This window comes from Rutilus rutilus, assembly GCF_951802725.1.
Source record: "Rutilus rutilus genome assembly, chromosome: 20".
Classification (NCBI taxonomy): domain Eukaryota; kingdom Metazoa; phylum Chordata; class Actinopteri; order Cypriniformes; family Leuciscidae; genus Rutilus; species Rutilus rutilus.
The window spans coordinates 31,887,080-31,914,994 of NC_140225.1; the positions used below are offsets into that span (position 1 = coordinate 31,887,080).

At 38.6% G+C, this 27,915-nt stretch overlaps 1 protein-coding gene across 1 annotated transcript in view; it reads right to left on the reverse strand.

Moving 5' to 3' along the window:
• The window catches only part of wdr11 (WD repeat domain 11), a 99,831-nt gene that overhangs the window by 43,839 nt on the left and 28,077 nt on the right, over positions 1-27,915 (reverse strand). The window contains exons 6-11 of the mRNA XM_084391441.1: positions 22,955-23,120; positions 18,504-18,606; positions 17,746-17,950; positions 16,022-16,122; positions 14,081-14,260; positions 7,013-7,097 (exon numbers count right to left, since the gene is read on the reverse strand). Coding sequence (XP_084247567.1) covers positions 7,013-7,097; positions 14,081-14,260; positions 16,022-16,122; positions 17,746-17,950; positions 18,504-18,606; positions 22,955-23,120 — 840 coding nt within the window. The remainder of the gene's footprint in view (positions 1-7,012; positions 7,098-14,080; positions 14,261-16,021; positions 16,123-17,745; positions 17,951-18,503; positions 18,607-22,954; positions 23,121-27,915) is intronic.

Below are 27,915 nucleotides of genomic sequence, written 5' to 3' on the forward strand. Positions count from 1 at the left end.
CTAGCAAAAGTGGATTCGGACACGCTCTAAGTGAAGTTGCGCCCTGCGCTTTAGACCATGTACAAAATTTTAATACTGGTGTATAAATCCTTAAATGATTTAGCACCTTCTTATTTATCTGACCTACTCCATCTCTATTCTCCAACTAGAAGTCTTAGATCTGAAGCGAAACTTCTTCTTCAGATACCTAAAACCCGGTTAAAATCAAGGGGAGACCGAGCTTTTGAAGTGGCTGGCCCCACAATGTGGAATAAGCTCCCACTCTATATTAGATCGACTTCCTCTCTGTCTGAGTTCAAGTCATGCCTCAAAACGTATTTATTTACTGCTGCTTTTAGTTTACAGTGATTGATCCATTCTAAACTGTGTAGTATTATTTTTTTTACCAATTTTTATTAATGTTATTTACTGTATGTACAGCACTTTGGTCGGCCAGTGGCCGTGTGTAAATGTGCTCTATAAATAAACAAACTCAAACTGAACTGAACTGATGTACCAAATGGGCTGTACGGGACTGTGATGAGCAACATCGCGACTATGATGAGAGAAAACAGGTATGCATGAGCATTCTGTACTTTTTAGGGTCGCAACTTGTGACATCATGTCGGGTTTTTCATTTTTTACATGTCTTTGGTCTGTGTTGAGTTTATATTTCATTCAAACCACACCAGAGTTGGTTTGGAAGTGGACCGAGACCCATCTTTTCAGCGATCCTGGTCCACTTGTTAGATGTGCACCAGGGTTCAGTTGGCAGCGTTCACACTTATTCAAATGAACCGCACTAACAGAGCAATCGCACCAGGGTTCGCTTTAATCCAACCAAACATGCCAAGTGTGAACACACCCTGACTGTGCATTCCGAATTTCCTCTTTTTCTACTTACTGCACTTTTTTTACAACACATGTATCACAACAGCATCCTCAGAATTCCTACTTATGCTCTTAAAAAATCAAAACGTGAAAGGCCTTCATTATAAATCGAAACGGACTGATAAAAAAAAAAAGAGAGTCTAGAGAAAGTCTGTGTTCAGGAAAGGCAGAAAGAATAATGGACTTTCTGTGGGCTGGTGTGTCCTGGCTGGGGGATCCAAGAAGAGAGCACTAATGAGACATAAAATGGCCACTTGATTAATTAGGCCACTTCTCCTGAAAAAAATGCAAATGATATGGTAATGAGGAGCCTCTATGGATTGAGGGCATAGGGCCGGGGAAAGTTTTAGACTTTGTGCATGTGTGGCATGATGAGCGGAAGTGGCTCCTGACCGTTAATTTAGGTAGGGTAGATTCTGGGTCTTAGCGCTAGTTTATGATTAACATTTTGTAAGCTTTATATTCTAATCACTCAACACATGCAGACACACTTTTGGCAGAGGTTCAGCCTTTTTATTGAGCCTGATGGAGGCACTCTGATGTTGATTGATAGGCACACATAGAATGCTATCTTAGTGTAGTATTTATTGCCTTATGTTGTTTTAAAATGTTTCAAGTTGTTGAAGAATTCCGGTGAGAAAAAGAAAGTAATTTCTATTCCCAGAACAAACATAAAACTAAAACTACAGAACTATATAAAGGCTATTCACATTCAAACTTTCAATAATTTGATGCAAAGAACAGACATGCCAACTAGTTACTGATCTGATGCAGATTAATATAGACGTAGCTGAAATGGACTGATATTGTCTTGGTCTGGAGTGAGGTTTTTGTAAGGTAATGTGAAAATAAGCGGGGCAGTCTGAGATCTGCCCCAATGGCTCTTAATTAGAGAGCGCTGCAGTTCCATTTTTCACCACAGATTTACATTGTAAAACTGTGAAGAGCTGAGGAGGATTCAGGCATAATAATAATACAGTGCATCCCTGCAGAAGCCATACGCTAAATTGTTATATATCCTGCTCACTATAGGACAATTTTTTTGGCCACAGATGAATAAATTAATGCATCTGAAGGATTTTATGCATCAAGCTGAGGTTCAACAAACTCATCATTGAAAAAAGCAGGAGATCATTGATTACCACGTGACTAGAGCGGTGAAATTGTGAAAATACATTTAACATCTATACTTCACCATGAACAAGAAGAAATCCCTCACACATCCTCCAACAAATAAGTGAAAAGAACGAGATAAGCCTTCCCCAACACTGCCCCCTTTCTGACTGATGTCAGTCCTTTAATCATTTTTTGGTTCCCTCAAGCAGTTTTAGATAATAAAGGTATTAGAAAAGCAAGAGTGGGATGTTGGGTTTAAATAGTGCAGCCATATCACCCAGTAGCCTAAGACTGGTTGCCCACTGAAGCTAAGCAGGGTTGAGCCTGGTCAGTACCTGGGATAAGAGAGCTCCTGGGAAAACCAGGTTGCTGCTGGAAGAGGTGTTAGTGAGTGGGGTGCTCACCCTGTGGTCTGTGTGGGTCCTAACGCCCCAGTATAGTGACGGGGACACTATACTGTAACAAGCACCGTCCTTCAAATGAGAAGTTAAACCGAGGTCCTGACTCTCTGTGGTCATTAAAAATCCCATGGCACTTCTTGTAAAGAGTGGGGATGTAACCACATTGTCCTGGTCAAATTTCAACCATTGGCCTTTATCAATCATGGCCTCTTAATAATCCTCATGCTTTCAATTGGCTCTATCACTCTCTCTCCTCTCCACCTGTAGCTGGTGTGTGGTGAGAGTACGGGCACTGTTGTACTGTGGCTGCCGTCACATCATTCAGATAGATGCTGCACACTGGTGGTGGTGGAGGAGAGATCCCATGATATGATTGTACAGCACTTTGGGTGTACAGTAGCACAAAGTAAAGTGCTATATAAATTATGTATGTTACAGAATATACAGCTATGAAAATGTGTTACAGAATGCTGTAAACACATTTACAATTTATTATTGATTTAATTTATGTTTTGGATGAATATTTTGATGGATACAGACAAGCTGCTGCAAGTGAGTATATAAGTGTTTAATACAGATTTTAGTATTCTGTTATGTGTGTTTGGAATCACTTAAGGTGAAGACATTAGTTTGAGCCTCTGCAAGAACCAATGAGATTCATTCTCGTGTTACGCAGCACGTTTGAGCTTCCTCAAGAACCAATGAGGTTCATTCTCGAGTTACGCAGCACGTTTGAGCTTCCTCAAGAACCAATGAGGTTCATTCTCGTGTTACGCAGCATGTTTGAGCTTCCTCAAGAACCAATGAGGTTCATTCTCGTGTTACGCAGCATGTTTGAGCTTCCTCAAGAACCAATGAGGTTCATTCTCGTGTTACGCAGCACGTTTGTGCTTCATCAAGAACCAATGAGGTTCATTCTCGTGTTACGCAGCACGTTTGAGCTTCCTCAAGAACCAATGAGGTTCATTCTCGTGTTATGCAGCACGTTTGAGCTTCCTCAAGAACCAATGAGATTCATTCTCGTGTTACGCCTTGCCTTGCCTTGCCTTGCCTTGCCTTGCCTTGCCTTGCCTTCCTTCCTTCATTTGTGTTCTAAAGAAAAGTGAAAGTCTTTTGGGTTTGAAACGACATGAGTAAATGACGACAATGAATTTTCATTCTTGGGTGAACTAACCCATCAAACACAATGTTAAAGCAGGATCAAGGTGTCCTAAAATATGGGGGAGGCCCAGATATATTTCAAGTGGAATCGAACAACAAACTGACATTATTTTGAACATAATCTGGCCAAAACAAAGCTCATTTGGAGTTTGTTTCGGTAGTTCAAAACAGCTCGCCAAAGCTTTGGCTAGCATATTCGAACTACCATTCGTCCGTGATGATTATGTGAATAGGTGGGTGTGTTCTACCGCTCCACTGCTGCCAATGTTTGTTGTGTGTTTGTTGTTAGAGCATAACGCACAGGACATTTTTACATAATCAAAACCCTGCGACCACCAGCGCGGACTGTATGTTTGAAAACAGTATACTGTCACTTGGCCACTTTTTTTTTTTTTTGCCCTCTAGCAAAGAGCAAAACATAACTATGCTTGAAAGTATACTGGGGCCTTTGATTGCGTTGCATAGAGGATACAGAAAGGCATTAAACAACGCTTTTGAAACAGAATTTTCATTGTCATTGGAGCAGTGTTGACAAAACTTCCTCAGTTAAAACCTTCCCTAATAAAAGTTAACCAAACATTCTGAAAGGCTTCCATTTCACAAGAAAGTGCCGAGACAATGCAGAGACAATGGATGGTGTTTGTTTTCAATCAATTGCTTAACGACTTAATTGATTAAATCTCTCGCTTAATTTATTAGGGGGAAATGGCGCCTGCTTAAATAAAGAGAGAGATAATTAATAAAAATGAGGGCGGCCGGTGTGTCATGGGGTCTGAGCTCTGCAGTGAACACACGAACAGAATGATTAACTTCATTTTATGAGTTTAGATGGAGGGCTGCTTCATCATCTCTTGAGATTGTTTTCGACAATCCTCAGTGAATCATAATGCAAGTTGGAAACACTGCGGCATCATTTTTAGGGAACACGTTTACAGGAAACAAAAATGTATACAGTGAAGACACTCACTGTAATTATATATATACATAAATATTAAGTCTGACGTGACGCGTCACCGTTTTCGGGTCAGATGCCAAAAGAAAACAACAAATGGTGCTAATATACACTTACAATGTGAGGTAATACTACCAAAAAGTCATAATCCTAAACCCTTGAATAATTAAAACATTGATGTCTGGGAGGCAGTGAGCCTGGAGACTGTGTTGTACAGCATGAGTTCATTAAAGTTTAGCTTTAATGTGTGATATGAATAAATAGTGCTCATAAACGGCTGTTGAGATATTCTCAAATGAAACGAGCAGAGGCTTGGACCTGGAAACAGTTTTCCTTACACACAGTAAAGTCATCAAAACTATGAAAAACCATTGGAAATAAAATGAAGATGGCAGGAGTGTCTAATCCTGCTCCTGGAGGACCACCTTCCTGCAGAGTTTAGCTCCAACACACCTGTTTGATAGATTACAGTGAACCTAATGCCGCATTCGAGAGGTGTGAGGTGGGAATATCCAGGCCGAAATGTTCCACTTCCGACCTCAGTGCTTTCCAGTCATTTACACCACAAGATGGCACCAAGACTCAGCGAGAACATTTCATGTGTGCCAATTATTTACAGCAAAATCATAAAATAATGTAATGTTCAGGCTGTCCCAAAATCAGTATTGTCATTTGAAAGTTTTCAACTATCTAATGTGAAACATGTTAGCGCTAGATAGCCGTCTATCTAGTAGTTATTGAAAATTAAAATAGGTGAAAATGTGTTAGTGATGCCAGCAGGAGGCTCTAACCCTGCGTTCTGCATAGGTTCTGCAATGCTCCAGATAGAGATAGGAACACTGTATTAAAAATCCATCATGGTCCATACTTCATCCATGTACACACAGATAGGCTACATTACCCTGGCTCCTCTCCACTGACTCATGTAACACCTTTCTTTATCTCTCTGCACTGGCTACCGGTTGCTGCTGACATCAAGTTCAAGACGTTGATGCTTGTGTAAAACAGCCACAGTCTCTGCTCCTTCCAGCCTCCTCTCCTGTGTACGAGTCAACATCCTCTCCAGAAGCCTGGTGTCGATGAGCAGGGCTCAACGCTACAGATTTTTTCTGAGCCGTTGGTAGGCATTCGCCAAAAACAACAGAAATGTAGGAGGCTGATGTGTGTGTGGCTTTACTCCGTGCTGTCGTCTCCGCCGGTTTTAAAACATGTCTCCATTATTGTTGCAATTTTGTATTGCAACACAATCTTGTTTCTGCAGCGGCTTTCAGCATGTTTCCTCCAACAACGTGACATGTTTACGTTTTACATGGTGTGAGAAAGTGACAAACTACGCAAAATCAGACAAAAAAATGGATTTTCATCATTTGATTTGAATAGGATTTCAAACCACATATGAATGTAGCTCAAAACAGATTTGAAAAAAATCTCATTTCATGTGATTTTTTGCTGTTCACACTTGCTAAATATAATCAGATTCCAATAGGATATGCATAAAAATCTGATTTGGACAGACAGTCTGAACAAGGCTTTTAGGACCTAATGCATGTTTTCAGAGTAATGACATTTTAACAATTGTGCTCATCCTCAGAATTAGACATTGCCAATTTTTAGGTAATGCATTTCCCAATATGAATTATGATGCAACTTGGTTCGTTGGTCCATTAGGTTGGATTACAGAGCTATGTGCACTAGAACATCTAGGCATTAAAACAATTAACACAGCAACTACTACCTGTTTCTATAATTCATACCTCAGTACCTGAGAGAGAGGCAATAATTGGATATTATGTAATACATATACATATTTTATACATTCATTTATACAGCTGTATACACAGAACATAATGCACAAATCTGTACATAAGTCTTCTGTTTCAGATGTATACCACTTTGTTTTTTGATTATTTTTATTATTATTACTATTATCTTTCTTAGTCTTATTTAAATGTTCTTTCTAGTCGTGTCATATATGTCTATATGTCTGTATGCATGCATGCATCCAGAGCTCCTGAGAAACCACAACAAATTCCTTGTGTTTGTGCACACTTGGCGAATAAAACTCATTGTGATTCTTGATAGCTTTCTCACCACAAGTAAAACCACTCAAGAGTATGTTGCACTCTCAAACTCTCAAACCAATTATTTTGGTGTGGATCCGAGCGTGATTTGTATGCTCGTATGCCTAAACGAAACTAAAGGAGAAAATCCATCAGGATCTGAAACGAATGCACCGAAAGCGCATAGTGTAGTGGGACACAGCCCATGATCCCATTGAATAAATTGCTTAGAGCAGTCTTTAAAGTTAGTCATCTGATTTTTTTCAAGACTTCATAACTTTAAGTCAGTTACATAAAAAGTGGTGTATTTTAATTTGAAAAGTCTTACACAGTCTTTACATATAGGGGCTGTATATAGGATTGAACACCAGTGTTCTGTTGTATGGTATGATTCTCATGTCACATCATGAATGGGTGTATAGGTGTATTATTACAGAGTAAAGGTTTCTTACCTGACCTCGCAGGAATGGACACTTAGCTCTTTGTGCAGGAGGCCACTGGTCAAGTTGTACACCAGCACAGAGCCATTGCTTGTACCTAATGGGTAAACATGCAAAACACACACACACACACACACATGAATGCTGTAATTGGCTAGTTAACATGATTGAATTACTTGAATTATCCTTGTTAAGGCATTAACAATTGTTGCCTTTGATTACAAATACATAATAATAATAATCATTGTAAAACTTGTCAAACTACATTTTCATAAGTAATTTCTGATGGCACTGTTCATAACACAGCCTGCTCAGACTGAACAGAACATCACTCATCCCGTCAGTGGAGGTTGATAGATGTAGCACTGAGAGGAAAATGAGAGAAGAGTGACTGAGTAGTCTGAGAGGTAGTGAAGTGTTTCAGAGAGTTTCAGTGATGGGACAGAGCTGAGGTGGCACGCCAGTTGACTTTGAGGGTACATTTTTCTCTAATTTGTTTGAGCGAGTAGAAATGTGTCAGATAAAATTATTAAAAGGGACCTATTATGGCCTTTTTCGAAGTGTTGATTTTGTTTTGGGGTCTACTAGAATGTTTTCACACTTGAATGTTCAAAAAACACATTATTTTCCCCATATTCTCCATTGTTGCGGCTCCTCACTTCCCAGTCTGTCAGTAACGCTCTGTTTAGTTCCTGTCTCTATGAAGCCCCTCCTTCTGAAAAATCACACTGTGCTCTGATTGGTCAGCTGGAGCAGTGTGTTGTAATTGGTCAAGTGCTTCGAGTGAGTTTGGGAAATGTCCCGTATATTACCATAACCCCAAGTTTCAACACACTACTAACTCAGGGGATCCGTCCCTTTATTCTGCGTATGCCTTTCTCAGAAGAAAACTCAAGACTACATTAGAGAGTTTGCATTGACGTCACTGTCCCGCCGAAACACACTCCCTCAGCCGGACTGAGTGGCAGAAGAGCTGCTGCGTGACTGGATTTAATAGAGGAAACTGCGAAAACGTGAATAAAACAAATGATTATCAGTTTAACCTTAAGGTTGGACTCGATATAGTGTTCGTTACAACTTAACAAAGATCCAGTGATCCATGGATATTGACATGCAGCAGGAATCGTGTTTCCTGACATTTATGTGCCTGATTTGGAAAGGGGAAATACATAATGCACATTTGCCTGTGAATGCTTTATATAAATACAATATAGGTCTAAATCCAGGTGATCACTTACTATATCAATGTAATATATATATATATCTACATACAGGTGCTGGTCATAAAATTAGAATATCATCAAAAAGTTGATTTATTTCAAGAATTCAACTTAACAGGTGAAACTAATATATTATATAGACTCATTACATGCAAAGTGAGATATTTCACGCCTTTATTTGTTATAATTTTGATGATTGTGGCTTACAGCTTATGAAACCCACAGAATCAAAATCCCAGAAAATTAGAATATTACATGAAATCACACAGTAATTACACAGTGATACCATGGTCATTGAACCAGGTTTTGGTTATTTTGGCAGTGTGGGCAGGTGCAAATCCTGCTGGAAAATGAAGGAAGCATGAAGTGCTCTGAAAATGTCCTGGTAGACGGCTGCGTTGAGTGGACAGCACAGTGGACCAACACCAGCCGATGACCAACACAGACTGTGGAAACTTCACACTGGACTTCAAGCATCTTGGATTGTGTGCCTCTCCATTCTTCCTCCAGACTCTGGGACCTTGCTCTCATCAGAAAAGAGGACTTTGGTCCACTGTGCTTTATTAAACCCAGAGTCAACGCAGCCGTCTACCAGGACATTTCCAGAGCACTTCATGCTTCCTTCATTTTCCAGCAGGATTTGCACCTGCACCTTCTTGAAATAAATCAACTTTTTGATGATATTCTAATTTTATGACCAGCACCTATATGTATATGTATATATGTGTATATATATATGTATGTGTGTGTATATATATATATATATATATATATATATATATATCATATCATCTAGCCTGAAAACTTGTACAATAGCTTTTGTCAGTGTTCATTTAAAAACATCCAATTATGCAGAATAAGATGGTAAATATTTAATTGATGTCAACAGGGTATGATTTTACCCCTAAATTCAACATATTGACACAAAATGATAACTGCAAATCCCCCTTTCGCTGCCTGGATCCAGTTGTTTCTATGAATTGCAGCGATCCATTTGCTTCTCTGTTCTGTAGCTTTCAGCAGTCTGTAAAAATATACCTCATATTTCTTGTCAAATCTAGTTGTACAGGCAATCGCAAAGCTCTTTCCCATTTTAGATGCGTTTTGTGTGTTTTCCGCGGCATTCACACTGAAAACAAATGCTGCCGCTCAATCTTTTTGCCACTTAATGGGCGTGACGGTGATGCGCATACCATCTATAGAGGCATTTCAGGGAGTTCGGCAACAGTGCGCACTGATATAGAGAAAACTCCCGCCGGAGGGACTGTGCTTTCGAACTTTGCAAAGCCTTTTCATGCCTTTCATTACACACAAAAGAAAAATGAACACGTAAAAAAAACCTTAATAGGACCCCTTTAATCAATTAATCATGATTCTAGTTATTGCAGTTATAGATCATTGCATATTTATTAATGTGTTTTTTATTAAACTGTGATTATACATCAATTAAATTCAATTGAAAACAATCAAACAAGCCAAGTCGTGACCAGCAAACAGCCGGCACAGACCCAATGCATCGAAAAGTGTGCAACCCATAATCGAACTGTGATGCGTTTCAAAATATGTAGTAGCTCTAAAAGAGATGTTCGTTAAAGTCCATAGAATCATTTGGCACAGAATAATGTACACAGGGTAATTGTAGCAGGCACCACAGTGTCAGACTATATTCAAAGAGAGATACATGCCATTATGTGTTGTACGTAGACTAAACCGATTGCACAATTGTCTGGCTTCAAATGTCACACATACAAATGTCGCATATGGACCTTCTTTCCCTCAAGTGCCAGATGACCTCTCGTCAAGATCGCTTCTTTGAAGTTTTTAGATGGTTTAAAAAAAGCCACCACTGGGAATGATTCAGAAACAGTCCTTGAGCACTGAAGTAGAAAGAGAGTTTGAAGTTCTGTATCTTCCCTGAGGCAAAAACTGTACTATGGAGATACTTTAGAAACGCATCCGTCAAGAAGGATTCTCGTTACAGGGTATTGACAACCGCAGGGCGCTTGTTCAATTGAATGTATAGTGCACTCGAGGAGCTACAAAATATCATCAAGACTTGGACCGCTGTGTTGACTCCAATAATGAGATGACAAGTAGAGAAAATTAGACCACTAATCACGGAGCTCAAATTACAATTTGCAAGATCCGTGGATCGAACTGGGTGAAACCTCATTTAAAACATATTGATATTTCTACAATGCAATAAAACAGATTTTCACATATTTAGGAGGTCTTTAAGCTGTAAAATATTTTCCGTTTCTCTGGTACTCAGCAACAGATGTAACTCAATTGGAGCTCTATTTTTAGCCACAGCTAGCTGAAATCATTCATTAGTCTACTAAGTTTCATATGTTTTGTGACTTGTGCACTTGAGTTTTTAATATCTGTGCAAAGCTTTCAATCTTTGCAGAACGTTTAATTAAGAGATGATTGAGTAAACGGAGCATCTATGGCCTTGCTGGTTTTAAAATGCTGTGATGAATGACGTTTGCATTCGATTTTAATCAGATTTTTTTCATTTCAGCTCATATGATTTCCTTTTCTTGGCTCATTCACTCTGCTGTCAAAAAATCAGGTCGCGCTCACAGAAAGACTGGAAATGTTACTTGTGTAAAAAACAAACTCCATCAATATGTGCACTCTTAATACACGATATGCTACCGTGATTTTGAGAATGGAATATCAATAGTTGAACTCCATCATTCAACTGACAAGCGTGTCATATTGGGGTGTGTGATTTGTATCGTCTACGATAACATTGTAACTTGTTTTAACAATGTGCAAACCGATGTTAAAGAGTCTGTCACCCACCCAGAGTATGCAAAAAAGAGTTGTAGCTTATCAAAATGCAGAATTAGAAAGCCTCCGAAATTCAAGATATGGGGGCAAAAAAGTTTTTGTCTAATATTCATAGAATATAACATAGTTCCTCAATATCACATGAGCATGAGTGCAGTTTTTTTCTTGAATATCAGCACGACTGCAAATGTTGATAATGATTTTATACAACAGTTCGATATTTTTTTTCTTCTATTTTGCCAATGAAAATAGTTCCAAACAAAGCCAAAGCAGAACTATTTGGAGCAACACACCCGCTGTTATTTTACTAAATCAATCTGCCTTTTTAAAAGAATTGGATGAGTCAGTATTTCAATGGCCCGTTTATTTAGGCAGTCACTTCATTCCTGAACGAATCAGTGATTTGAATGAATTGATTAAATGAATGACTGTATCGGACTAGTTTTCTAAACAATGTTTGATTTACAATTCTTAACACCTGACTCAGTGATTTTATGCGTCAATTTGTTCGGGATTAACGTCTCTGTGTTTATTGCAGAAGTAGGAGTGTGTGTTTTCTACAAGTGGGTGTTACGGAAGGCCGAGCTGTGGTTGCAAGCATCACATATGTTTTCTAATGATTTATTTTTATACACTATAAAAACCTTATGTCACACGAGTTTATAGAAGTGGCAACCTATACTAAATCCACGTAAATGAACCGAGAAATCTAAACATGTATCCTACCATATGCTGATATTAAAATGGCCAGTCTTAGAAGTTTCCGTGATTTACTCTCTTTAATTAATTTTATTACAATTCTTTTTTCATTGAATGCTGCACATATGGAAAGATAATAATAAAGATGCTGGGGTTGTTATCATTTTTGATTACATGATCTCTGAATAGAATTCCTGTAGCCAATCATTTTCTAAAGCTAGGGCAATGAAGCGTCCAATCGTATTTTAGATGAACTGCTACCAGAAGAATATATTCTAGGATAGACTGAAGTTGTGTGTGGGGAGGGAAAGGGGGAAGAGAGACATTTTAAGGAAATTAAAAGGAAGTTAAGAATAACCAACTTTTACTGAATAACTCCTGATCAGTTACAGACAAAAGGCATTTGGGCCAAACTAAACTGATTCTGGGCTTGACGCCCATGACACAGACAAACAGCACCCAAAGCCACTGTCCAGGGCCCATATTCATAAAGAATCTTAATGCAAAGAGTAGCTCCTAGTGACAAAATTCTAAGAAAATTCTTAGAAATGTGGGCGTTTACTCTTAAAATTAAAGAAAAAATCCTATTAAAGAACAAAGTAATTCAGAAAGCATCCTACCATTAAAAGAGGTCTTAAGGTCAAAATTGTTAGGAGCACGGACGAGGACTTTTAAGAGGCTTAAGAGTTTCTTTAGCAGAGGAGAAAATGGCAGAAAGACGAAGAGGGAGAAGAAATGTGTTGCAGACAATGGATGACAGTGAGTTATAGATTATAGATTAGATCATGCAGGGATCATGTTTGTGACTGATCTTATTAGAGACACGCTAAGATCTCCGACACAGCGCAGAAATGCCATAGCGCCAGAAATTAAAGTAATCACTACATTACGATATTTGGCCACTGGGAAAATTCCATGTTTGATACATTAAAACCAACATTCAAACCACCACTTAAAGGAGAACTCGGTAACTCTAGCGAACTCTACTCACTTCTTCACTGATTTTCCCTTTTGTTGTCGCATGTTTTCCCCACGAGCTCCCCCTACAGCTGTGGGGGGGGCGTATTTTTCACAACACGGTCGTAAAAAACTCACTTGCGGCGGCCTCCTGCCCCTCTCTACCGCTGCTCATGTGCGTTTGTTTTGATCGGAGCAAGCCAACTGTATCGTGTGGAGCTATGTCTACCGAGGTGGGTAATCTGGTAATACATCATACATGCGTGTTTATGTCGAATTGCCGTAAAGCAATTTGTGTTTCGCGCTCGTTCTCATTCTCGTTCTCGCTACTCATGAGACTTCCACTTTCTATCTTGCCGGGACACGATATTTTTTTTCCCAGGATGGTAGGGGAAGACTCATGAATATTCATTAGGGAAGTAATCCCTGATTGGTCTGATGACCTACCCCTAACCCCACCCCTAAACCTACCCGCCACTGGGGGTCTGATGACCTACCCCTAACCCCGCCCCTAAACCTACCCGTCACTGGGGTTAAGACCAATCAGGGATGACTTCCCTAATGAATATTCATGAGTCTTCCCCTACCATCCTGGGAAAAAAAATATCGCTGCCGGGACGGTAGTCCCCAAGTTGCAAGGTTGGTTTTCCGCCTGGGAACGCTGGGGAAAGTCACCAATATCACCAGAACAGGTTGTTTAACCATCCAAATGATTTCGAGACAGTTTTATTACGTTAAAAAAGTTACCAAGTTCTCCTTTAAATAGACATGCCATCAGTGTAATTGGAAAGAGTGGAACAATTTTTATCATTCTAAATCAATCAAACACCTTATAGGAAATTAACAGCATGGTAAAAAAAAAGAAAAAAAAAAAGATTTGTATAAACATATATAATGTGTGTGTGTGTGTGTGTGTGTGTGTGTGTGTGTGTGTGTGTGTGTGTGTGTGTGTGTGTGAACGGTCAGATAGGAAAAATTACGCATGTAATTTCAAAGTGAAGGCTTAGACCCTATATTAAAAATCACTATTTTTTTCCTTCTTGGTCAACCAACCAATCACAGTCTTCAAAAGATTGTGTCATACATAGCAACGGGGTCAACCCCGCCTCCTCACTAAGATGAAAGTTTTTGTCTTTTCCTTGCTCAGAGTTGCTCTCAGATCGGTCCCGAATCGCTTTTAAGATAAGACTCCTACGTAAAAGTTTTTAAGCTAAATTAAGAGTTTTCTGAGAGGATTCTTAGAATCTTTATGAATACGGGCCCTGGTCTTTAAAGTGTCTTTATCTGTTCTATTTGATGAGAGTTGAGATTGCACACTAATACTTTGCTGTGTGTGTGTGCATGTTTAAATGTCAGCTATATAAAGGAGGAGGAAGTGTGTGGTCTCTGCATGTGCAGTACTCACCCACGGCCAGTAAGGGTTGGTAGTGGTTGATGTTCTTGGTGGTGAGCGGAGGACACATCCGCAGGGAGAAGGGGGGCAAGGGCAGGCCAGACAACAGCCCTGTCAACAGGAACTTCAGATGTACCTCCTGTTGATCTGCCAGGGGTCGCGGGGAGTCCACTCCAGAAATCAGACTGTGACCTGGAACAGCGACAGATCACATAATTGATCTAAATGAAACAACAGAGCAGCTCTTTGAGGCAGTTGAGCGAAAAGAGAGAAGTAGGCCATTACATCCAGATCTTTAATTCAGCTATTATTCTGTCCTGTGGACTATATGAAAACATCTGTTATGTAAAATAGCCTTTTCAGAAGTACACAATAACATGCACATTTTTATGACCCTCCTATTTTGTTAAAATGATTAACACTTTAGAGATTCTGTAAGTGGCATGTGAACTTATTAATGCAACAGTAAATAGATTTAACAGTAACAAAAATGAGCATGCATGATTTTTTTATGATTTTAAAGAGACAGAACATGTAGCCTGAAATGACATTAAAATATTGGAATAAATTATTGTATTACAGTTCATTAAATTCAGTCTTTCTGACTGCTTACACACACACATATACATATATATATATATATATATATATGTATATGTGTGTGTGTAAGCAGTCAGAAAGACTGAATTTAATGAACTGTAATACAATTTGTGTATTACAGTACACAATTTGCACTCAATTTGTGCATATAATTTGTGCAATATGTATATATATATATATATATATATATATATATATATATATATATATATATATATATATATATATATATTGCACAAATTATATGCACAAATTGAGTAGAACTGTGGGTGTCGGTCAAACTTCAAATATTTTTGTACAAGTTAAAGGAGAACATTTTTTTGTACATTTGGAGTGCTGTCAATACAGAGAACAACGACAAAAATCGGTGTTGCCTACACCGAGTTATTCTATTTTTTAAATTTGCACCCTGTTGACTTCAATGGGGCAAGTACTAAACCTGCTTTTAGCCTCTTAACATCCTTGATGTGTCATTACAAGTGCACAGAAAATGTGAGTGATTTCTTCTGAGTGAACACGAGTGAATCTGACTGCAGTAGATGTGAAAGATATGTATAAAAATGATGTTATTTAAGCCAGCGCAAATACCTGTGTTTACATCCTGTTTTCGGTTGAAGTCCAAAGTAGTCGATTGCCGAGTTCACGCGCATAGGTTTAGTTACCTCACGCGCGTGAACTCGGCAATCGATTTTTGTCGTTGTTCTCTGTATTGACAGCACTCCAAATGTACAAAAAAATTAGCTCAATGTTAAAATTAACCAATATATATACATATATATGATATGAACTAATATGAATAAATTATTAATATTAACTTGTACAAAAATATTTGAAGTTTGACCGACACCCCCAGTTCTCCTCAATTTGTGCACTGCTTTTATGGTGCTTTTGCGTTGTTTTTGATGCTTGAAAGCATCAGTCCCCATTTATTGTAACTGCTTTGAAAAGAGTGACCAGCATAACTCTTCAAAATCCTCTTTTTGTGTCCCAAAGAAGAAAGAAAATAATTCAGGTTTAAAACTCTTCTTTTAAGACCCAAACGCCCACCAAATGCCTATGATTAAAGACACAACAGGAGATAAACCAGGCCACAGGCTATGAGTGTTATCAGTGCTGGGCTTCTAAAAGGGAAAATAAGATGTGCAGATACTGTAAAAGACAGATAGCAGAGTGAGGCCACAGGGTCTTCAGCCTGGAAATATCTCCTCAAGTCAAAAGCTAGGAGAATGAAGCCTGAGACTGTTTAAATGAGTTATATTTAGAAGCCAGGATAAGGCAATCATGTGGAAGAAAAGAAAAGTGTGTGTGTGTGTGTGTGTGTGTGTTTGGGTCGAAGTCGGATGGCTATCTTACCAATCATTGTATTCAGAGAAAGATCCGGGATGCATTTTTGATTCTGACGTAAAGGTGTCCCACAGAAATTCACGGGAGAATACAAAGGAGGCAAGCCAGAACTGAGAGAAAGAAAATGTGTAGCGGATGAACTCACAAAACATGAAAAATACAATACATTTTATTAAAACAAAAATATAAACATTAAAATAAATCTGACTACAACTGCACAATTTAAATAAAGAGTATGTTTGTTTTTAACTTAATATTCAGTATTATTGATCTGACTGGACTGACAGTATGTGACGAGAACCGAACTGAGCTGGAAGATGACTTCACTGTTTTCTCCAGAGCTGCTTTATAGTTGAATTGAACTAATTTAATAATTGATGAGCTTTAAAACGGAACTGAATCATTACTGAAGCTGAACAATTACATTTTTTTCTTTCTTTTTAGAGCTGTTTTACAGCCGCATTGAACTATGTTTGAATCACTGAATCATTATTTCCCTGCAGATCCCTGTAAAGCTGCTTTGAAACAATCTGCCGTATATAAGTAAGGGATAATGTACATCCAGCCGGTGGTTCTCTAAAAATAACCCCCGACAGGATGGTGAGGACCCCGACGCGAAGCAGAGGTCTTGATCAGCCTGAAAAGGGGGTTATTTTGAGAGAACCACCGGCTGGATGTACATTATCCCGCTTATTACAGCTACTTGCCACATAATTAAGTAATTAGACATGAAATATTGATCTGAGTTGAAATATTCTATTAGGTCTTTAAACGCAAAGCTTCCGCGGAGAGAGCAGTTACAGCGGCAAGTTCAAACTAAACAGACATTTAAGAGATACGGTATACAGTCATACATATCGCTTAATACACAGCATTTCACCACATAAATAATTATGGGAATAAGATATATTGATTTCATATTAAACCGTTTTAAAATTGTACCTGTTTGTATCTCATAATCCAACTGTGTACAAAACAATAGTCACAAAATGGCAGCAGCTTCGTTTGTATGAAACAAGAGAGAGCTCAAAACATCCTCATTATAAACAAATCATTTATTTAATCAACTCGTTTTTATATTGAGGGATCTGTGACATCACACGGGAAAATACATTTGCATATGCCCGCCTCCAGAGCAAGACATATATATTATAAAATCATGACCCCTTTAAATGACCATGGAAATATCACAGTGCAGCATGGTCCTCAAACAGGTTTCACTTTCTTTTGGCAAAATATAACTTCTTATTTATTTTTTTATCTGGATTTTGGGATGAAATATAACTTGGGCATGTTAAGTTTCATAAAATGCATGTTTTTATTGTGCTTTTAAAAAATCTAATCAGAATTTATTGGTGTGTTTTATGTAGGGTTGTCCTGATATGAAAATTCAGTAGTTGATACCAATACCAGTGAAATCATATTTTTCTCAATAACAAGATCGAAAACTAACGCCATTGGTTAAGTCAGAAAGTAATATGCTGAATAAGTCAGATTAATTAAATTTGATTTAAACGGTGTGTAAAATTGATGGTCCAAGAAGGTATATCAAATAAAATCAGCAAAGCTTTCATTATAGTAAAATGTGTAAGTCTGCTACATGTCTACCAATGTAAATCAGTTCTACCAACAGGTTTTGCAGGGGGGGGGGGGGTTGTATTAATCATCTATGTGAAACTGAAGAACCCATTGTTTTCATATTCAGTACTTTAATATGTTTGGAAAAACTGTACCTCAGGTTGGATGAAGATTTACTGGCATGAGCTTTGAGCTCCCACAGCATCACCCTTCCATCACTGACCACCAGGGCGGCACTGTTCTCATTGACAGGACAGATCACCACTCGGTAGGGCCGCACGGTCTTAGTCACACGGATGGCGTCACACTGGGAGCGGAGATCGTATACCAACTCTTGGACATTCTGCTCTGGGTCAGTCACTGGAACAACCACAAAACAGGGACTTTTATATGGTATGGAAAACTGAGTGCTAAATGTAAAGCAAAATTATCTAAAGTGCTTAATGTAGAAAACAGGATTACAAAGGCAACTAAATGATATTCATATATTACAAATAAAACAAAAAGCATTACAGAAGATCATTCTCATCCCCTACACTCTCAATTCCAGTTGTTACCATCAAAGAGCCGTTTTTAGGCAACCATGGGCAAGGAAAAATGTGTATCAGATGTAATTTGTCCCAACAGTAAATGCTGAGTCATGAAGTTGAATTGAAGTAGACATGGATTTGTAGGCATATATAGATGTACATATGGGAATGTATATTTGTGTGTGTACGATGAAATGTTATGCGTGTATATAGTTTGAATTTGTTGTGTTGATGTCTGTATGGAGAAGCCAGACACAAATTTCCACCTTATGGACAATAAAAGTAACTAACTAACTATGTATACCATAATTGTGATGTAAAATGACTTCTATGCCACAGCCCCAGACTGAAGAACAGATGTGAAGGAACAAAGGCTGTCTTGCCTGATTCATTAGGAGAAGGTGTTGTGCAGCGACACACACGCAGGGTGACGCAACCGTTCTCGTGGAGGCAGTAGAGAGCATCTCTCTGGGCACAAGGAATCACCTACACACACAAGACAGAAAGCATTAGAGGCTTCAATGTTTCCCAGCCAAATTTGAGACATCATATAAATCACAAAAATGTACAGTCTTAATTTATGTATATATGTAAGGCACAGTATAATGCAATATAAGCACCAAATATGAAGCTCTATTGTCGATCTCACTGCTATTTTTTAACACTTACCCTGTTAACCCCGTGTTTAGCACAGATCTGACCTTAAATGTTTGTAATTCATGAATGGTTTGGAATACAGACCTAAGGTTGCTCTCTTTTTAAAGAAACTCAGCAGGTTATTGCAGAAGTGACGGCACTTCAAAATAGGACAATGTAAAAAAGTTATAGAAGTTTAAGTTTACATTAAAACAAATGTACTGAAGTAAAAAAAGTTCTAAGATTGATATTAAAAAATCGACGTCATATGTTTAACCAAGTTGTGTTGCAAATTTGCAGTAGATATCACAAACATTAAGCCTGCTAAAAGGTTTTTAATATAATTTCCATGTTAACGCAATGTTTAATTTCAAAATGGTCTTCATAGGATGGATTTGGAGCATTTAAGCTTCCGGATGATACCTAATTTATGATGGTTATACTAAAATATGTGATAGCAAAAAAAGGCAATAAACAGTAAGTTTCCCACTACCAGTCCACTGACAGTTATTAGCCAGCCAGAATGAAGGACCATCACCTTCAACTCAACCTTGCAAAGACAGAACTGCTTGTGTTCTCAGCCAACTGAACGCTTCATTACAACTTCTCCATCCAGCTAGGTTTGTCAACCATAACTCCATCCAGGACAGCCAGAAACCTTGGAGTTGTGATTGACGACCAGTTAAACTTCACAGACCACATAACTAGAACTGCAGTCCTGCAGATTTTCCATATTTAAAGGAACACGCCAACTTTTTGGGACTTTAGCTTATTCACCGTATCCCCCTGAGTTAGATAAGTCCATACACACCCTTCTCATCTCCGTGCGTGCCGTAACTCTGTCTGACGCACCCACCGCTAGCCTAGCTTAGCACAAAGACTGGAAGTAAACAGCTCCAGCTAGCATACTGCTCCCAATAAGTGACAAAATAACGTTGTGTAGCACTGCTACTTGGGCGGTGTGATTTGCTCGCAGCACCTGAGAAGCCCCGTGGTGAGGGGCAGAGAGTTCGCTCAGAGTTGGAGTAAATCACTCCGCAGAAGTAGCAGTGCTTCGCCTTCTGAGAATATAGTTCCCAGTATGTATACGGTTAGAAGATGGCTGTGCCTCATGTGACCTTGTTATTCGTGCACGCTGTGACTATACAAATCACAACATGTAAATAGGAAAATGTTGCCGTTATTTTGTCACTTATTGGGAGCAGTATGCTAGCTGGAGCCGTTTACCTCCAGTCTTTGTGCTAAGCTAGGCTAGCAGTGGGTGCGTCAGACAGAGTTACGGCACGCATGGAGATGAGAAGGGTATGTATGGACTTATCTAACTCTGGGGGATACGGTGAATAAGCTAAAGTCCCAAAAAGTCGGCGTGTTCCTTTAACATCACGAGGATCCTTCCTATCGGCGCATGCTACACAACTCCTTGTCCAAGCTCTTGTTAAAAGAAAAATAATAAATATGGTTTTGAAACAACATGATAATGAGTTTCGGTAAACTGTTCTTTTAACAATATCTGTTTTGCATATTCAAATGGACCACATATCTGCCTCTATGTACACTGAATATTAAAAACAAGCTTTGGTTGTGAGTATTTGGGTTCTGGTAAGAGAAGAACTAGGACGAATGTGTGAGCCTTCAGTGTGTGTTATTGGCTTATGCCAGGCTCCCACGGTCAACCTAGATTCAGAGTATGAGAGCTTGCAGCTGCACCATCAGTCATGCAAATTGCCTTCCTGACAAGTGCTTTATAACACTTAATGCATACGCGCGTGTGTGTGTGTGTGTGTGTGTGTGTGTGTGTGTGTGTGTGTGTGTATGTTTGCCAGAACTCTGATTGAAGGGAGGGCGGGAAGCTTTAAATTTAATTTGTTTAATTACAAATTTAATCAACAACACACAATAAAACAGATCAGAAGACACACTGGCATTATCGAATGCACATAGATGCTGAAGAAATTACATTTAAATGGATCATTCTAAAAACAAGTGCCATTTGTGTCACACATGTACAGTGCATATGTGTACATAATTGTGAACAACAGTGAACAGGTGATGCCAACTTTTACTGTGTAAATATGGAATTAATTTGCTAAAAATGCATCAACTGAGCATTGTGTCAAGTGTCTATGAACGACATGGCGGTTCTAGACCCTTTTTGTGTAAAAATAGCCCCCGTCTGTTATTTTAGCCCGCTGAAACTATCAAAACTTATTTAAAAAGTATCATTTTTACTTCAGAAAATAAAAATAACCAAAAAATTCAGGAGATATTGAGGCTGGAAACGGGCGTATCTCAAAATCACTGTTTCACGAAACGTCCCATGTAGGAGGTCATATTTTATTAGATTTTTTTGATTATTTGCTAGCCTGCCCTAGGGATGCACCGATACCACTTTTTCCAGAACGAGTCCGATACCAATACTTTCATTCGTTTTTCTCAGCTCGCCCACCACAGCTATGTGTTACTATATTTAATTTAATATTCCACTAATAAGCATGCATTTACTTCATAGACAGCCTTCTTTTTTTATCCCCATTATACTTTCTGTTGTCCGTGTTTCTTTGTCTGGACACAAGTGTGCAAACGCTGCCTGGTATCGGTTGTTGGTATCGGAGCATTTTTACAGTACGAGTACATGAGCTCAGTATCGGCACGATACCGACTGGCTGAATATGCACTTTTAAAAAGCATCTCAAAACACTTTTGTTCACTAGGACATTTCCTTGATTTATTTTGTGTGTACGTATGATTTTCATTTCTGTGAATGCACACATGTATTTCTCTAAGGTAAAGCACTTTTTAAACAATATTTTTAAAAAGGTGCAATACATATAAAGCTTTGCCTTCTTACTTACTCCTTATACAGTTACACTTGGCTCGGTATTGACTTTGAAATTCCATACTACTCACAAACTGTTGTTAGATATCTTTCCGCAGTGTTCCCATGCCTGCTGCTCGAGTTATCAGAGAGTAGCTTACTGATATCTGCAGCTGCAGGTAGTATTTTTGTGGGGGCTTTTTTCAGGAGCAGTGATGTATTTGGGTTAATGTTTTCCACATTGAGCACTCTAGCCGTATTTGGGCTTAGCCACCACAGAACAATAGCGCTTCGCCCATATTTATAGTGACAATATTATTCTGTCTGTATGTCAGTATCTCTGATAAGTGCTTCTCGATCCGCTTGAATGAGTGCCGTAAATGAGGTGTCAGAGTCAAGGAGTCTCTGTGTCTTTTTAAGCATTTCTGCTCGTGTTTAGCATAAGGAGAAATAATCACGTCTCCCATGCTCTTCATTTGAGAAGCACTATCTGTGTGGCATGAGTGTCTGTTAACAGCCACCACAGTGTTTACGGTGCACGACAAGCAAAGAAATTGATGTGTCTTGCACTGAAATGTTTTTGGTTCATTTTTGGTTTATTTGTGTAAATGTGTGTACTCAGGGCCTAAAATTTACACTCGCCAAGTGCATTGGTGACTGTATGAAATGGTGTCAGTCGCCAGTTGGCGAGTAACAATTAAGTAAAAAAACGCCCGTCTCGGCGAGTATCCTAGTAAACGTAGTTTGTTATGTCTTAAGTGAACGCAAACACACGTTTAATGTTAACCGAAAACCAAAGGACAAAGAAAAAACACTCACTGCTCTTGAACTTTAAAAGGATATGAAGACTATGCAGTGTTATTTATTTGATTAGCCTAATTTATTTAATTTCGGTACCTGAAAACTATTAGACCTGGCTGAAGAGCACTGTTTTATTTGTATGTACTGTATTGTATTTATTTGTGCTTTTAATTTGATTGTTTGTTCTTATTTTATTACTGACTGTTTGTTTGTCTTTAAAGATGTAGGCTATTCAATTTATATTAGTTAAGCTAGTAGTTTTAGCTGTGGCATCCAATTGGAATAGAGGAATGTGAATTTTCACTGGTATTTAAAATGTTGGTGTCATAACTGCCTGTTTTTGTGTCATGGCTGATAAAAAATATTTTTGGCCGGTCAATTTTCTTTTGTGGCAGGCGTGACAAAAAATTAGTTTTAGGCCCCGTGTGTACTGTACCGTATCTATTGTATCTATTTTTTTTTTTTTCAGATGGCACAATGTAGTTCATTAAAACATTATCAAACATCTTTATCAAACTAAAAAAGGTACCCATTCTATTAAAGCATGCAGTCTATTACATTGGCTAACACACACACACACACCTGTATAAAAGGCACTCCGGAGCGCTCGATGGCGACCACTCCGACGGTTTGACTGAGCTCCAGGTCTAGGACGAGGATTTCTCTGGGGTACAACAGCAGCATGTGGTTCCTCTTAGATGGCAGATATGACAGCTGGAGACAGTCATTAAGAGTCACTGCTTCAGCCCTGCAAACACACACACATAGACAGGTCACATTTAAAACATCAATTTATCCTGCTTCAGTGTTTATCCATGGCCCAACCAGCTTCTACAACACAAATCAGATCACTATGCATCTTTATCCAAAGGTGTTCAATAGTAAATGGTCTTGCGTAGTCAATTGCTGTGGGGTAATTGGTGTCGTCACTATCTGACTACTTGATCTTTTTGTGCTTCTCAATTAAAGGGTTAGTTCACCCAAAAATGAAAATTCTGTCATCATTTACCCGTCAGACTTTCATTCATCTTCAGAACACAAATAAAGATCTTTTAATGAAATCTGAGAGATTCTGTCCCTCCATTGACAGAGGGAGGTTAAAAAAGTTCATAAAGAGATAAAGTATGGGGTTAGAATTGTTGCATTATTCCAAATAAATAGATTTGCAGCGATTCACAAATGCACAGAAAGCGCTTCACAAATAAATGCCAGGCAGAGTTGTGTTTGTGACATAAAACACATTTGTAAATATATATTTTTTATTTGCAAATCTTATTTATTTATTTTTGTGAGTTTTATAATTTTTTGTGAAACTCTTTACATTTATTTGTGGATCTTAATCTATTTATTTGTGAATTTGATACATTTTTGTGAATCTCTTTGCATTTGTTTGTGAATCTCAATCTATTCATTTGGAATAATGCAACAATTCTAACCCCATAATAAAGGAGTGGAAGCACAATTGTTGTTTTGTTTTTTAATTCCATGTGAAATACAGCAATCAACACTTGAGTTGTTGATATTGCCAGTGTCTGCATGTATGGGGTTGGATAATTATCACTATGTCTTGATTTAGCATTGTCGCTGGTGGTGTGATTTAAATGCATTCATCTAGCAAGGACGCATTAAATTGATCAAAAGTTACGGCAAAGACATTTATAACGTTACAGAAGCTAAATATTTAAAAGAAATGCTGTTCTTTTGAACTTTGTATTCATTGAATAATCCTGAAAAAAATAAATAATATGTATCGCAGTTTCCACAAAAGTTGAAATAATGTTTCTTGAGCAGCTAATCAGCATACTAGAATAATTTCTAAAGGATCATGTGACATTTAAGTGAAGACTGACAAAAAATGTGCCATTACATTAGTTTTAATAGGTTTGCATGTTCTTTTTGTCCACTTCATTCCTCTTAACATTATATATGTGTGTGCGTGTGTGTGTGTGTGTGTGTGTGTGTGTGTGTGTGTGTGTGTGTGTGTGTGTGTGTGTGTGTGTGTGTGTGTGTGTGTGTGTGTGTGTGTGTGTGTGTGTGTGTGTGTGTGTGTGTGTGTGTGTGTGTGTGTGTGTGTGTGTGTCTTTAAATGATAAATGCACTGCCTGTCATGTGAGAGTAATTACATGAAACAGAAAATGAACCAGTACAGATGTTTTGTCCATGGCAATGCTTGTTTCACCACTGTAAAGTAAAGTGACTGGCGGATGTTTTCCATGCACAGCGTGCAGACTCAATCGATTTTCATGTTTGGTTTTCCCATTATCATTTATTATCAATTTTATCTATTTGTTGTTGCAGCCCTGGAAATGATCATTTCTCCCTCTGAAAACTGGTACATAACAACCCTCACACACACTAATGTTGTCTCTAGGAGAGTCGCAGATGAAACAAACAAAAGCATGTATAAATTACACATGCTGTGATCCAGTTGCTTTCAAAATACATGAATGAAAAAAAAGAAATGAGAAATGAGAACACAGAAATGCTAAATTGTTTCTAAAAAAAAAAAAAAAAAAAAAACTATGTAAAAACAGCTATTAACCACATTCATCTTGCCTAGTTGTATATGGCATTATAATATTCCTGCAATAGAATCCCAAGCTGTCGGAAGCAGTGACTCCTGACTGAAAGTTGTGTTAATGGTTATTTAACTTTTGAGGACATCTGAGCACTTATAGAAGACACTGAGAAGTGCAGTCATTACTTGAGTAAGGCTGGGAATCGTTAGGCACCTCAAGATTCGTTTCGGTTTCGATACTCTGTGACCATTCCTGGTCTACATTTTTTTTTTTTTTTTTTTTAAAGGCACAATATGTAGGATCTTTGTATTAAAATATCCAAAAACCACTAGCACAGTGTTATATATTTTGTTGACTTGAGTACTTACATTATCCCAAACGTTTCCAACAATGTTACAAAATCCAGAGAAACCAGCTCTTTTAACCAGTGTACGATCTCTCCTCATTGCACAGGTGAAGAAGGAAGGCGGCGGGAACCGGCAAACATTAAATGTAACTTTAATCGCAATAGACATAAACAACTAAAGGAGCGCCAGCGGCCGACTGCGGCATATAAGCAGAATTAAAGCCTAGTTTACACGTACACAGAGTTTTTCTCGTCCACACAAGTACGGTTTAAAAAAAATCTGTCCACATGAAAACACAAACACATGCCATGAAGTGCTGTCAAGAGCATGCCAAACCAACAGGTGGTGATATAACCCTAACCGTAAAGCCATGTTGGCCAATCAGAAGCCTGAAAAAAGGTTATTACCTGTTCCGGTAGGCTAACAACGTGTTGTCATAAGCAGGGGGGTAATCCAGCACCTGGAAAGCGTACCATCCCCGGGGGCCGCCATTGGCTAACAAGCCATCACCTGCTGTTAGCATTCCACTGACTCCCATTCATTTTGGCGTCACATTGACAGCGAATAACTTTACATCTAAGGCGTTTAAAGACTCCATTTGTCCATTGTTTATTTCTAAAGAAACACGACAATGTATAAAAGGCTCCATGACCTTGTATCTTACGTTATGGCCCCGTAGAAGCAGTTTTTGTAAAAATAGGCTAACGATTGCGTCATAACCACGTGACTCTCTGGAAATTACAGTAGAGACAGGAGGAGAAGCTCGCAGTCAGTCGGGGGGACGTGGAGGGCATAAAGTCCGATAAAGTCAAGGGAGAAGCCCATAGAGAGTCATAAAGTTTCTCCTGCTCCTAGCTCATGGACACCTCCTCACGCTCTCCGTCTCTGCAAGTTTCGGAAGGGAATGATTCAGATTGCTCTCGGCACAGCTACTAGAAGACAGACGGGTTGCTCACGTCACATCTACGTCATCAAGCTCAGTTTGAGGCTGCGCAGTACGCTCAGCCATCAGGAAGTGAGTGCTTCTAATTTGCTTCACTTTTCTCCATTGAAGTCTATGGGGTCGCTGTGTCCATTTCTTTTACTGTCTATGGTCATAAGCGCTGTCCTGCGTAGTATTGCATATCTGACGCCTCTGTTCTCCAAAAATAACGGGAGAACTGTGCATGTATCTGTATACATGTGATAAGCCCTGTTAGCACAGTTATTAGCAGCACATTTTTGGCTAGATCCGCCATTGCACAGACTCGCCTCAACAAAGGAGATACCGGTGCACAATCTGACGTCAAACAAAGAAGATAACACGACGTTACGATCCAAAATCTTTCACCGTCTACACGACAACACTGCAACCAGAGTTTCTGAAAATCTTCACCCTGGCAGGAGTTTTCAAAAAGGTTCGGTTTCAGTGACCTGATACTGCATTTGCGTGTGGACGAACGGCCAAACCACATAGCAAAAGCTGAGGTTTTGAAAATACCCATGTTCGTGTGGACAGGGCCTAACACAGCAACGTAAAATATCCCAGGCCTGGTCCTCTCTCACCCTTCACTGTCGTCATCCCATGGGACTCGAGGCCGATGTGTCGCACATGTATCTGTCTCTTATTAGCAAATAAGCTCCTCCGGCTCTCTTCGCCCTGATTTGTACCACAGTAACATTAATAAAACTTTAATACATTAGCTCATCAATGAAACATGATTTCTGCCTGAGTCCCATCGGATTGCTTTCATTCAGCTGAACTCCCATGATTCCACCGAATCAAAGCTCATTCACGCTCATATTGTTATAGTTTTGAATAAGCGACCACCAGCGACGAAACTTAGGGTGAATCGGGACACTTTTTTCCTGAATTCACCCTACATACTGTGTGATGGAGAGACACTGAATTTGTCTTCCATCACTGTTTTTACTGTTCCTATACATTTTATAATATTAACGTGGGGTTTGCTGTTTTATATTTCTCGGTTTAGCTGAGTGGGAGTGGCCTTCAGGAGAGCATGAACTGCAGTGCTCACTGCTCATTTCAGCTATTTATGGAAATATTGTGCAAATGTATGTGTTGGTTTTATCCGTCCTTTTTTTTTTGTACTTATTGATTTGTTTTAACTCTTGTTCTTAATCATGTTGTGTATTTATTAATCATGGTAAAGCAAGAGTTCATTTTAGAAAAAAAATTAATCCAATTAATAGGCAGAAAAATGTGTGTATTTAAGGCTGCCGTCACTAGTGGAAGGGGGACTGGGTGGATCATGCTTTTTGAGATTTGAATAAGGTTATTAAAGCGCTGCATAAATGCACTGAAACTCTGGCCTCAGATAAAGAGGAGAGTTTGTACTGTTTTAGTACACAACAGTTCTAGTTTTTATTAATAACATCTTGTATTTCTCTTACCATATTTATTTGCACATTTTTGCACATCTGCTGTTAAACATCTTTTTGGATGCCAACATCGCCCTGGTTTTTACTTCATGGTGCGATTCTCCTTGTGACCGTTCGGGTCTCTATCACACTGTGCCTTTAGTTAATTAGTTAACGATTTCAATTAAAATATATATATATTTATTTACTTATTTGATTGAAAGTACTTTTTAAATAATTACAAAGGAATAATAAATAAAAACAATTGTATGTTTGTAATTTCTACGTAATTTTCAATTAACTAAATATACATTCA